Source organism: Branchiostoma belcheri, unplaced genomic scaffold (assembly GCF_001625305.1).
Source record: "Branchiostoma belcheri isolate BF01 breed outbred unplaced genomic scaffold, Haploidv18h27 scaffold119, whole genome shotgun sequence".
Classification (NCBI taxonomy): Eukaryota; Metazoa; Chordata; class Leptocardii; order Amphioxiformes; family Branchiostomatidae; genus Branchiostoma; species Branchiostoma belcheri.
This window is the reverse complement of record NW_017802591.1, coordinates 867,631-880,757: the sequence shown is the minus strand read 5'-3', so window position 1 is coordinate 880,757 and position 13,127 is coordinate 867,631. Positions and strand designations below refer to the sequence as shown.

The following is a 13,127-nucleotide window of genomic DNA, read 5'->3' as shown; positions in this document are numbered from 1 at the left end:
TGAAATCTTTGTCCAACTGTCCTCATACTGTGTCTATGACATGTATACTTTGAAAAGGAATCTAAAAGAGAAAGCCTAATAGACAGTATTTTTGTATGCTAAGTATAGGTCTGGAGTGTTGTACATAATGATTAAAGTCATTTAATTATGTTTGAAGACTTTGAATGCATGTCCCAAGGCACCCACTCTTGCACTGTCACCGCAGACGCCAGGTTGCAGCTTTTAATCAAAAATTGACTCTGTTCCACCTCAGACAGCATGTTAGTGATACCTTTACTAGTGGCCTGGCTTACGGCTTGCCTTCTAAAATGACAGCAACCTGAAATATTGATGGGCAACTTAGCTTTTGGCTTATGTTGCCTAGAGAAGTGGGTAACCTGAGAAAAAACTTGTAGGTGCTGTGTACCGGTATGCTGGACCAGTTCCGGAAAAATGTTTAGATCCAAGTCCAAAAAACCTAAAAGTCAAGAAACGACTCTGGAGTCTTGTTAATAGTAATGTTAAAAATTCAAAAAAATCCCATGTCACATTCCCCTTTTCTTTCCAAATCACCTAAAACCCTCGGAGCCATAGATTGCAAATCTGTGCTGCAAAATGAAGAAAACATTGCCATTGGGCATCGTCAAGTGTCGGCCTCCATGTTATGTGGCCAAAGTTTCACCCAAACAACATTGCAAGGTTGCCAACATGCAAAAGTGTATATATGCCATGGGTTTAGGTCCAGACTTGCGAGTCCGGAACTGAACTTAGGCTTACTATAGGTACACAGCACTAGAAAAAAAGTATTTCAAATCCTCAGTGGTTACTCTTAGACTAGACTTCAGAGCAGAAAAGAAATCAATTGCTGAAGAAGTTATCCACAACAAAAGTTTAATCACACTGAAGCCACACAAACATATGGCAAAAGACCACAGTTAACTGCAGTTACAAGAGCCAAATTGAATATAAAATATGTACATGCATCTTATGTGTCGTGCCACATCACATACAACGTGATAGACATGTTTAACAAAACAGTGTTCCACTTGGTAGTTTTCTAGCAGCATTCTTACTGTTGGCTCAACACACTTGTATCTAGTAGTAACTAACAATTGTGCCAGAATACGTCTCTACTTAATATGGCCTTTATTGTATAGAATTCCTAAACAACAAGTTGTATACATGACTTGTATATAAAAATGCAAGGATGCAAGTTTTTAGAATGTTTCATACAAATCAATGTGACACAAAAAAATTAACTTAAAATTCACTGTATTTCAATTATAATGTATCATCATAATACAACTGTTGAAATTATATTTTTGACAGTATTGTCACAGGTACAGAATGAAATAAGTTGAAGAAACTTAAAATATTTTAAAATATACAATGCTTGGCAAGCAAAAAAATTAAAAGCTAATATGTGTGATGGCATATCCCAATATTGAATGTGGAAGTCTGGTGGACTAGAATGCTCAACCGTACTATAAAGGTGTCTGAGATGTTTTGAAATATTTCACTGCCTTCCATGCTGCGTGTAATTTGTTAAGCTACAACAGATGAAAAGTAGTGTTTTTTCTGTCTCACAGAAGATTTAATCCTTACATTTTTGTAGTAATATCATTCCACACATTTTTATGCTATATATTCAAGGTACAATTCATTTTTTATGAAAAGATTATTCTATACTTGCACTTGTGCTATTTATATGTTTCTGGAAGTTGGCAGGGCAAAATAATAGACAACACGTCAAACAATTTTATATTTTAGCTGTACAGATGTGTGTAACGCTTTGAATATGAAGCGCACATGAATTCAATATCAACCATGCATTTTGCCACAATAAAATCACCAAGCATGATGTCTTGTAGTCTCTAGAATTTTCTACCAGTTTTTTTGCTGTTCAAAGTTCTGTTATTATTTTTCTCACACGTTTTGAATATCGGAAACATTTCTAGAAAAACAGGCCTAGGCAGTTCACAATAATTGTCATGGAACATCAGACGACAAGTCACCAGGGGTGGTGCAAGTATTCACAAAACCTTTCAAAGCACATAATACTATATGTACGGTGCACACGTTACGGTGCACGTGTGCACGTTTAATACATTCCACAGCAGTTCGTGTGGCCACACCAGTTTCACTTCAGGGTTCCTACATTTTTTATTAAAGGCTGCTGATTTGAGAGGTTTTGATTAAACTTGTGTCTCAGGGTGGGGTGAGGGGAGTTTCATTCAGGGTGTGAATATCGGATTCAAGTTAAAGGCACTTAATGCAATTTCAGGGCAAAACTATAGATTTTCAAAGTCATTTTTCTGGTCATTCTTTTCATGTGGTACCTTTAATCAACCCTATCCCATAGCAATACTAAAAACTGTTAGGCTGAAAAATGTGACGTTGCTGATGGAAAATGGTTGCTTGTTTTGTACCGGCTGGTTCTAGATATTTATGGGTGGTACCCAAAAAATACAGGGACTCCTTGCATGGATTGTTTTTAGGCTATTTTGAATGCTAAGCAAATATGAAACCTTGACAAAATTGCCAATGTCAGTAAATATGTCATATTTCTTCATCCAGAATATTTTTTGTTTTGCTGCACTGAAATTGTATTGGGTGTGTTTAAAACTCAAATTTCACTTGAAAATGTTGGGGAACCGAGAAAGCTACCACCGGTGTGGCCAGTAGTACACACACAGCCTACGGACACTCCACGTGTGGACGCGTGGCCACCAGCTGTCCCGGGATCTGAGCCTCGGAGCCCTCCATCACCCAGCGGTGGTTGCCACGGCGACGCCGTAGCCTGACGATGTGAGCGTCCACGTCGGCGCCGACCTTCTTGTCACGGATGTCGTCCCTGAGCCTCATTCTGGCCAGATGCAGCAGGCCCAGGTTACGGCTGGTCGCTTTTAAGGACTTCAACAAGTCGACTTGTCCCTGTAGGAGTGACAACAGGTATTTACATTAATTTTGTAGCTCTGCATGTGGAGAGATGTGCTGTTGTATTCCAAGACATGTTATAATTCTAAAACATGTTTTGATGGGGATTTGCTGTTGCATTCCAAAACGTGGTAATCCATACACAAGTTTTAGCTATGCTGTTGGATTCCATGGCCAAAATGTATTATAATTTCAAATCATGTTGTGGAATACACTGTCAGGTGTTAGCTAATAGGCATGAGCAAAGAGGACTTGCTGTTGTGATTCCACTTCTTGTTATTATGTTTTGAAATGGAATGCAACACTTGTTCAAGTTTTTTTCAATTTTTCTTTTTATTAACATTTGCAAAAAATATTATATGGAACAGAAAGCATGGCACATAGTACACAAAGTAAATAACACACAAAGTCATGGGAAATGACAAAACTTAAACATAAAATCTGGAGGTAATGATCTATATGAAGTCCAACTAATGTAAATGAGGAACACTATCAATAAAAAATTATAAAAAAAAATAATAACTAATTTAATAAAAGATAACCTAATTTGAAAGTTGTTTGTGAGACTGCTAAATACTAGTACTAGTTAAATTTCACAGCAGATAAGAATCAATCTCTAGCAGTCTATAATCTTCATTTTTAATGAAAAGGATCCATACTTCTATTAGGTTGTAAAATTGACGTACCGAAATGATGTCGTGTGCCTCGGGCAGCTGGTTGCCCGGGTGACGCTGGTACACGCGGACCAGTGGCCGCTCCAGCCGCTCACGTGTGGTCAGGTCACTGCTGGACACTGGGCCCTGGTCAGGCAAACAGGACACAACTTAGCACAGGATTTACAGAGATGTATGTTGTCTTATTATTACTATTGACAACAGTCACAATACGTCAAAACAATAGCCTGGTTACCAAAGATATTTTAGCTGTCAGTCTCTTTTGTCCTGTCTGCAACAAAAGGACAAAAAGAGACTCAGAGGCTATCAAAACATAAAAAACAATATAAAATACCAATGTGTACAATTCTAACTGACAACATATTACAATGCAGCAAAACTTCACAACATGCATATTATAAGAATTATATAACAACACTGTCAATCATTCATTTCTCAAAAAAAGATACAGACCAAGATTTAAATTCTATTTTCAAACACATTTGGAGCCAATTCTTCAGTTAACTAATATTCTTGATCTTAATTTCTGATAAAAACATGATAAAATTACGTATTTGCCTTTAAAAAATTCTCCCTGTAAGGAAGTAAAAATTGGATTTTGCTGTAATATGTTGCAATAAAAAGACTTGTGTTTAGATTGTACATTTTGTAAGAAAATGTAAAAATGAGATGTAACAGTTTCTCTTGATATGTTTTTCAATGTCTGCCGTGGTTATTCAATGTTTTAGGGTGGGGAAACAACATTAAATTTGGTCTAAAGCTTAATACAATGTCATATAATGTCAGAAAGTATAATTGATTTTAAAAAGGAAAGCACAGAAGATGTTTTACCATTGTTATAGTTCTTGCTTTGTCGGTGGTGTCATACCAGCGCTGTGCCCTGTGCATGGCTGCACGGTTCTCCCCAGAGCTGACTTGTAAATGTTGCTATGGGAAAGAAACAAAAACAATGTCAAACAAGTAAAATCTGAGATTTTATACCTTCGGGCTTTTTATTGTGTATTTTTGTATGTTACAACAACAATTGTTGCGCGCTGCAGGACTAGGGTTTTAAACAAAGAATTTATTGAGACCGGACACCCCTCTGTGCGAGGGGTCACCTTCGTGGACGAGACCGACAATAGCTAATACACGCCAGAGGTCAATGGTCGCGACCACTTTCACGCTCAAAGGGGTGTTCTGGGGCCACCAAAAGGCACCATTTTCACGCCCGAAAACACATATACAATAAAAACAAATTGAGAACGTGCATCATCTGCAGCCCAATAGCAAAACATACAACGAGTCTCAAAAGAATCCGTCCACCCAAACGCAAGAAACAGCTGCGAACATGAAAATCTACATCTCTCACAAAACCCTTCCGCGGAAGGATGTCTCCTCCCCCGGAGGTAATAAAATCAGGGACAATATCAATCTAGTCAAGCAATAGCAAGCATATTGGAATGGGGACACGCATTAATAATTCAAGTTTTCCTTAGTTCACATTGGAAATGGGGACATGCATTTTAATGATTAAAGTCTTTCTTAGTATGGTGAAAATTAGCAATCATTTCATGTGCAATGTATAACAATTACAAATAGGCTACAGTATGAGGTGGTACAGTATAAGTGGTACATTATATTCTATTCAACCAATTGTATCTCCTCTTATCTGAACACCAGAGACCAATCATGAATGATGTATATATAGGATGTCTGATCTGATGGCCTAATTTAAGACATAAAAGATTGAGCTATACCACACATTGTGGAAGGATTGAGGTCACTATTATCTTTTAAGGTGTCAAACCAGAGACCAGACTGTAAGGTTTAAACCACTCAGACCAGGAAGGTCCTGTACTCTTTTAGACAAGATGTGTAATCTTTAATGGGCTCTATGGTGTAGCTCTCTTCACACACTGGACCTCAGCTGTATGTGCCTCCTCTAGCCCTAACCATAGCTCGGAACTCATTTTCACTGAGTAGAGTGAGGAAAATAAGTGTTATGTGCCTTTCCCAAAGACACAACACCGGCGCTTTCCCGGGATTTAAACCCAGAACCCTCTGATTCTGAATCAACAACCTTAACCACAAGACTGGTCTGAATGATGATAAGTAGTCAGTTATTCAGCACCAAGGACAGGGAGAAGCGGTACTCTCTTGTTTCTTTTTGCAGTACACTGGAGGCTTCACCCCATTGAAATTTGGTCATTGTGTACAATGTGCTCTTTCTGTTGGAATAAAGTATAGCATTGTACTATAATAAGTCAACACAGATGAACTTCCAAAATGATTTTACTTTCTCTTTACAAAGCAGACGTACTGTCATAGTGATGGTCTCTGCCATTACTTACACTTTTTAGTCATGTTAGCATCTAATAACACTTTGCGGCAGATTATGAAAACTCAGACCCCCAAAACCCTTTCATCATATTTTTTCTGCGCACCACCACTGACTACAGTATCTGCTGTAGAGGAACTGGGATTTACAAAGCAGACTTACTGTCATAGTGATGGTCTCTGCCAGCTTTTGTGTGAGTCCATCGTTGACAGAGCGGTGTGCAGCCTGCTGCAGCATGGTTGTCTTGTCGATGGACTCCTTGATGGCCCTCCTCAGGGCGGCAGACTTCAGGTTAGCTTCACGAGCCTCCTCTATGGCTTTAGCAGCGTCGGGGGTGTACGGTCCAAGTGGGTCTGGCTCACCTGTTTGATAACGATAAATAAAAATAAATTGTATAGTTCTCAGTGGAAAAAGCACTGCAGATCTTGGCACATTGGTGACACCAAATCCATCTGTGTCCTCATCAGTGTTTGGACTCAGTATATCAGTAATATCTTGACTGACATAGATATTACGAACAAGAATTCCAAGATGTCAGACCTCCATTAACCCATAATGTTTACAAGTCACAACTTTTTAACAGGGGTAGAAAAGGGTCTCCATTTTGTCTAGACAACATAACCCGTTTGCAATCTCCAAGATTTGCAATCCCCTTCTGTATCGTGCAAGCAAAAAAAGCTGTCAAGGAGGTCATGTAATGAAAAACACTCACTGCATTCTGTATAAAAAGTGAGTGCTACCAGATGTACTCGACTTAGTGGTTAATGACTTTCGCAGACTGAATCAAACCATAACCATTACAACCTACATGTATGACCATGCAGAAACACAGACACACACACAGTGTCATGTACATGGACATGCACTACACAGCCCCAAAACAATACCCCCATTTTCCATGGAGGTAATAATGACATACCAAGCATGGGGTTGCTTGGCGACTCCGGTCGTGTCTCCTCCTGGCGAGAGTACCTCCCCTCGCGGCGGGAGGACAGACGGCCGTTAGCGGTGACGGAGGAGACGGCGTGGGTGATGAGATCCATGACGTGGGATCTCTCCTGGATCACGGCAGTCAGCAGCTTCCGAACACCGTCTAACTCCTGTTAACAAGAAACCTCTGTAAGTATATGCTACTTAAAAATTTTGAATATAGTATATATACTATATCATCTATTAGATGATATAGTACAGTTGATTCACGCATTGCTAACCAACATCTTGGGCACTGCAGTCGTCCCTCAGTAAGACATAGTCCCTGTTTAAAACTTTTATCCAGCCTGTCACAAGAAAATGTGTTATTTAGCCAGTTGAATAAAAGTTATAAACGGGAAATGTGCGGCCCCAGATGTCTTGAAAGATGATGATCGCAATTTGCTAGATGCTTGCTTGAGGAATGAATCCAACATACAACTGTAGTTAAAGCTTCAGTTACAACATTTTTTTTTTATTCAGATCTAGAAAGCTGGCTCTGAAACTCAAAGTTTTTAAAGATTGACAAATCAAGTTCCCAGTGGATGAAAATTTGAGGGTATTTCCTGCATATGAGGGCACATTAATTTAACTTTGTAAGACTGAGTAAAGAAATCTTAGTACTTGCCTGTAGATGCTTCTGTGTTTCCCTGAGTTGTGCCTCCAGGGTTTTCTTCAGCTTCAGCAGATGTTTCAGTTCTGCTTGTAGAAGTTCATCTGCACCATCAAGTACCTACAGAACACAGACCAGCAAAATCAGCTTAGCTAAACTGTCTAATACCAATAATAATCTGAATGGCAGATAAGTCCAGGAAAACTCTGGCAGAGGAAGATTTGGCTAGCATTAAAAAATAGAAAATCATTAATAACAACCAGGCAAATTGGCAGAACGTACTGCACCTGTGCAAAAATCTGTAATGTAATGCATAGCACTTTGGCAGAACGTCTCGTTCAAGGTCATATTAATTACACATTTAACGACATTACATCAGATTCTACAGTTTTTTAAACGGTCAGAAAAGATATTGTTTGCAACAGGCAAAATTTAATAAATAAAAAAGAAGTTATACTTTTGTTCAACAAGATAGACTGAGCTCACCTTGAATTTTCAAGTTAATTAATATGAAGCTAATTCTGATGCAATGTTGACCAAACATTCAACAAAAACCATGAAGTATGTTATATTGACATGCCGTCGAATCTTATTTATTGTTTTTGCTACGTTTCCTCTTCTTGTTCTTCTTCTTCTCCAAACAGTGACCTCTGACCTGACTGAACCAGACTGTCTCTCACCATGGTTACTGGTGTTGCATTACATAATGTTGCAATTTTATAGCAGGAGGGATTTAGACTCCTATCTGACCAAATATATGAATGTGTTTGAGGAAGAATTAACAGAGCAGATCATATGCGAAGGTTAACATTATGCATTTGCTTTGCAAATATTACTTTTCTAGTATTTAATATAAACCCCGCTCACCTTTTCCCTGGGAGGCCGTGTCAGCCTGATGGCTGTGCTCTGCTGGTTGAGTAGAATGTCCTTCCTGCGGTGTTCCAGAGCCTTCTCCAGAGCCTCCTTACCCCGGATCAGGGACTTGATCTCCTCGTTTGTCTCCAGCAGGTACTCCCTGAGCCGCACCACCACCATACGCACCTCCCGTACGTACTTGTGGATGGTGGTGTTACTCTGCTGGGCACAGTTATCCCGCAGGGTCGGCAGAGGGTCCAACTGTTTACCCAGGATGGCACCTTTTTCACTCTTATCCACCACCTGGAATACAATCAATAAATCAATCTATCAATCAATCTATCAATCAATCTATCAATCTATCAATCTACCAATCTATCAACCAATCAATCAATCAACCAATCAACCTATCTATCTATCTATCTATCAATCAATCAATCAATATTTCAATCAATATTATTGCTCAACAACTCTAACTGCTAAATTTCAATTTTATCAAAGCTAATCTATTGCATGTTTTTCTTAAGGAGAGTATTATATTACATGCTACGATTCAGGAGATGTGTCAGTTATTTACCTTCAAATATACATTGTTATTTACTAGTAGTTTGTATAAAATATGTGTCCATAATATCACCACTCCACCAGGGTCCATAATATCGCCACCTTGAGAAACAGTGTGCTTAAAGATATTTTTACTGCAACATACCCTAGGTATGTACATTTGATGTGTGAAGAAGTGCATACCAAAAGTATGTTGCAGTAAAAATATCTTAAAGCACACTATTTCTCAAGGTGGTGATATTATGGACCCTGGTGATATTATGGACACAGATGTTACATGAATTAAGCTTAACCCTGCCTACCAAATATTTGCAACCACCTGTTGACCTGGCTCAAGAGTTATCTTCCCTCAAATATTTTTTTAAATGGCCCTGTAGTTCCAGAACAAGCTGCTAGGGAGCCTAAAAAAATTGAAACAGGCCTTGGCATCCTCTGATAGCCCCAAAAGCTACATGTAGTCGCCTGAAGGTCAGCATACCAGGCTGGTTTTTGCTTCAAGCAATAAATTTTTAACTTTTTATGAAAACCTGTTGAATGCATTGATAGGTAGATGAAGCTTTCTTTGTTACTGTCTGGACCAGAATATGGGCATTTGAGAGTTGATTCAGAACATCTTTTCTTTTCAAATCAGGAAAAAAAGAGGGGGGGGGGGCAAATCCCAGAACCACAAACATTGGCATGGCCTTATTTCACAAACTTTACATCTATACTGTAACTCCACCACCATTCTGACATCAGGTCCAATGTGTCTAAATCATTGATCCATTATTGGCAGTGTGGGAGGTAAAAACTGTGCCAATCACACCATCTACAAACAACACCCTGTCACACTCAACAATGGGGGTCCAGACCGTTGGAACAAGGCAACAGTGACAGCAGGTAACCATATTCAGGTCTGAGCAGTTTTCTTGCAAGAATTCTACAAATTCTGTAGTACTGAATTTTGACTGAAATGAGACTGTCAGCAACTGATCAGTTTAAGTGACAGTCACATATCAGTACTGGTGGTTTGCTAAAGGGTGTGCTACTGAATTGTGACTGAAATGGGACTGTTGGCAATTGCGATTGATCAGTTACTGACAGTCACATATCAGTAACTTATCAGATACTGACAGCCACATATCAGTAACTGATCAGATACTGACAGTCACATATCAGTAACTGATCAGATACTGACAGTCACATATCAGTAACTGATCAGATACTGACAGCCACATATCAGTAACTGATCAGATACTGACAGTCACATATCAGTAGCTTATCAGTTGCTGACAGTCTCATTTCAGTCACAATTCAGTAATACACCCTTAGCAAACCTCCAGTTTGCTAAAGTAAAGGTTGACTTTGATATATGACACATCCATAAAATCTCTACAGAGTTTGCTGATGCATAAATAGAAGCCTTTATGGCTCAGAATGATGTTTGCATTGAACAACACAAAGAGTCTTGACTCTTGAGTATTTAACTATTGGCATTTTCTAAAGGCGTGTAAACATTGTTGGTCCCCCTGAGTGTAAATGATCTATAGCCTGGAAAAATGCTAGGAAACAGTCGCTGTGGTGGGAACTAGAAATACCGACAGTCAAAACTGCTGAGGAAGACCGCTCAGGGCACACCAATTTAATTTCTTGGTTAACGGATTCACCCGTTTCATTATTTTCTGATTTGCAAATAAAAATAAAAATTCAGAATCAACTGCAAAATGCTCATATTTTGCCCTGAACAGTTGAAAACAGTCCTTTTCATCCTTTACAGTTATTCCATCTTTCAATGCAATGGTATCATTAAAAGTTCAAAATTCATTGTTTAAAGTTTAAATTTTGAACCAGCCTGGTGTGTTGACTTCATGGCTCCTATTGTACCATTTTGGGCCATAATAGGATGCCTAGGTCTGTTTTTATTTTTTATTTTTGCCCGCCAGCTCCATTATTTTTCTAGAAAAATCCATTAACCAATGAATTAAATTGGTGTGGTCTCAGGGCTCCAAAAAATGTGATCTATGTGAACAGGTGGTCTCTAAAGACAGAATTCTTACTGCTTGTGTCAATGGGAAAAATTATCTAAGGGACCACCAAAAAGTGGCATGGTAATACTTGGAAGTCCAGTGTTCATATAGAACAAAAGCTAAAACTGTAACTATATCAGTGATATCGTGGGGCAAACTTCAGGATATTAGATACTAAAAAGAAATACTTGAAGACTCAAAATCAACATCGCAAACAAAACTCCTAAAGTTTTCATGGGGAAAAAAGTACCTATAGAAGTTTTAAAAAAAACTGAAAGAGAGAAAACTAGGGAAAAACGTACCTGAAAAAATTTAAAAAAAAAAAGAGAGAGAGAGAGAAGACTGGTCCAAAAGTGAACACTTAAAACTTTAGGAAGACTTGACTACTTTTTAAACATCCTCCTCTCTGGTATAACTGTTACAGTATATCTAAAAAAACATAAATTGGGAAGTTGTGTAACAGTAGGATCTATCAGGCCAGGACCTTTTAGCCTTGCGGTTAGTGCGCTGGGTTCATGAGCTGGTAGTCTGCATAATTCGGCCCAGGTTCAAATCCTGGGAGAGTGTATTACTTTCCCCTTTGTGTTTCACTGAAAATAATTCCATTATTTGATACTGAATGGTAACCAAATCATCTGAACAACCTGTGAAATCTAGGCTAGGAATGTTATGGTCTGCCTCTTACACTTTTGTGGTATAAATAAACAGTCAGTCACCCATACCCAACAATGCCAGCCAGTGTCTGTCCAACCACAATATTTCTCTTAGGGGTTGAAACTCATTGCTCAGTGCATTAGGCATCCAGAAATAATTGCATTAAAGTCTCCTGGGATTCTACAAAGGGCAGAAGAAGTGGAGGCTGACGCCAACCTGCTAGAAGTGGGGGAGATCAAGTCTCTGATGAAAGGCAAAAAAGTGATCTCAATCGTTTTAGTTTACTCGATCCTCAAGAGCTAATCCCCCACATAGTAACAGAGAGGACAGATGCTAGTATTTACAAGTTCATTGTACTTTTTTTTTCCCTGGGTCTTTTTGACTAGCACAATGAACAGTGGACCACAGATTAATGTCCAGTCCTAAGGACTGCAATCCTTTCCAGTAGCATGGATGTCAGGTGAGCGACAACAGTCGGGATTCGAACTCCCAACCTCTTAGTCCAGAGCCAGGGTTCTAGTTCAGGTATTGGACACACAGTACTAGATGATCTAGTGATGAGGGATGCTTTCAAGATTAACCTGTATATTACAGAGGCAAATGGCAGGCTACCATCAAGCCCCAGCATCAGTGTGCAGCACGTCTAACCCTCGGAACAACAGACGATAAACCAGATTGTAGCTCCATGGTGAGTGTGAGAGAGTCTCAGGTTCTCAAGAAATAAATAAAAAAATCTCACCATAATTCTAAATAACTTCATTATGCTGGTTACAAGGAGAGAGAGTCTCACTACTTTTCAAACACACTTTTGGTTACAATCATATTGGAAGACTGTCAATGTATTCATCTGTGACCATGGAGGTTATAACCTCCTTGCTGTGACTAAATGTGAGATTAGGTTCCACAGCACTCCTAAACAGTGTAGTTGCTAAAAAAATAGCAACATCACTTCTGAGATTTTAAGTACAAAGCTGGCAAAAAGTTACAGTGGTAACGTTTATAATGGATAATCTGTATGTTGTAATGTTACCTTGGGGCAAGGTATAATGTCCTTGCTTGGGGGGGAACACAATATTTGTTGGCATGTGACTACAATGCATTGTAGCTAGGGGTACAAACGCCCGGTACACACTGATGCAATCATTCTAAATTTTCAGTAAGTTTCTATGTTAGAATATATCTAACAGCAGGAGTCACAAACACTGTATATTTGTATCTATGGCGGTGTGTTGTACAAATAGAACACACACACCGGGTGGTGTGGACCTGTCCTGCAGCCTTACCTTCTGTGCCACCTTGATGCCGCGGACCGTCGCGTCTCGCCACGCGTCTGGGCCGATCGTGGCGGTCGCCATGGGCAGGACACCCCTGGTAGTCACTGCCATCTTGTTCCTGCGTCAAAAAATCCAAGGGAAAACCGTCGCCAGGAGTATAGACACCAGGCGTGTAGCTTTAAAGCCGTGTATTGTTGATAAAATCAAGTCTCCTTGCCGGAGGCGTCATCTCCATACACACCGTCGTTATGGAAACCGCCGCACAGGCTTCTGGGAGTACCC

General features: G+C 39.4%; 1 protein-coding gene across 1 annotated transcript; it reads right to left on the bottom strand.

Moving 5' to 3' along the window:
• Positions 1–2,277: 2,277 nt before the first annotated feature.
• Positions 2,278–13,118, bottom strand: LOC109462589 (coiled-coil domain-containing protein 105-like). The gene is made up of 8 exons (XM_019759148.1): positions 12,855–13,118; positions 8,360–8,650; positions 7,508–7,612; positions 6,830–7,010; positions 6,073–6,272; positions 4,422–4,517; positions 3,603–3,716; positions 2,278–2,913 (listed from the first exon to the last, which is right to left on the bottom strand). The coding sequence occupies exons 1-8, from the start codon at positions 12,954–12,956 to the stop codon at positions 2,677–2,679; spliced, it is 1,326 nt and encodes a 441-aa protein (XP_019614707.1). The 5' UTR covers positions 12,957–13,118; the 3' UTR covers positions 2,278–2,676.
• Positions 13,119–13,127: the final 9 nt, after the last annotated feature.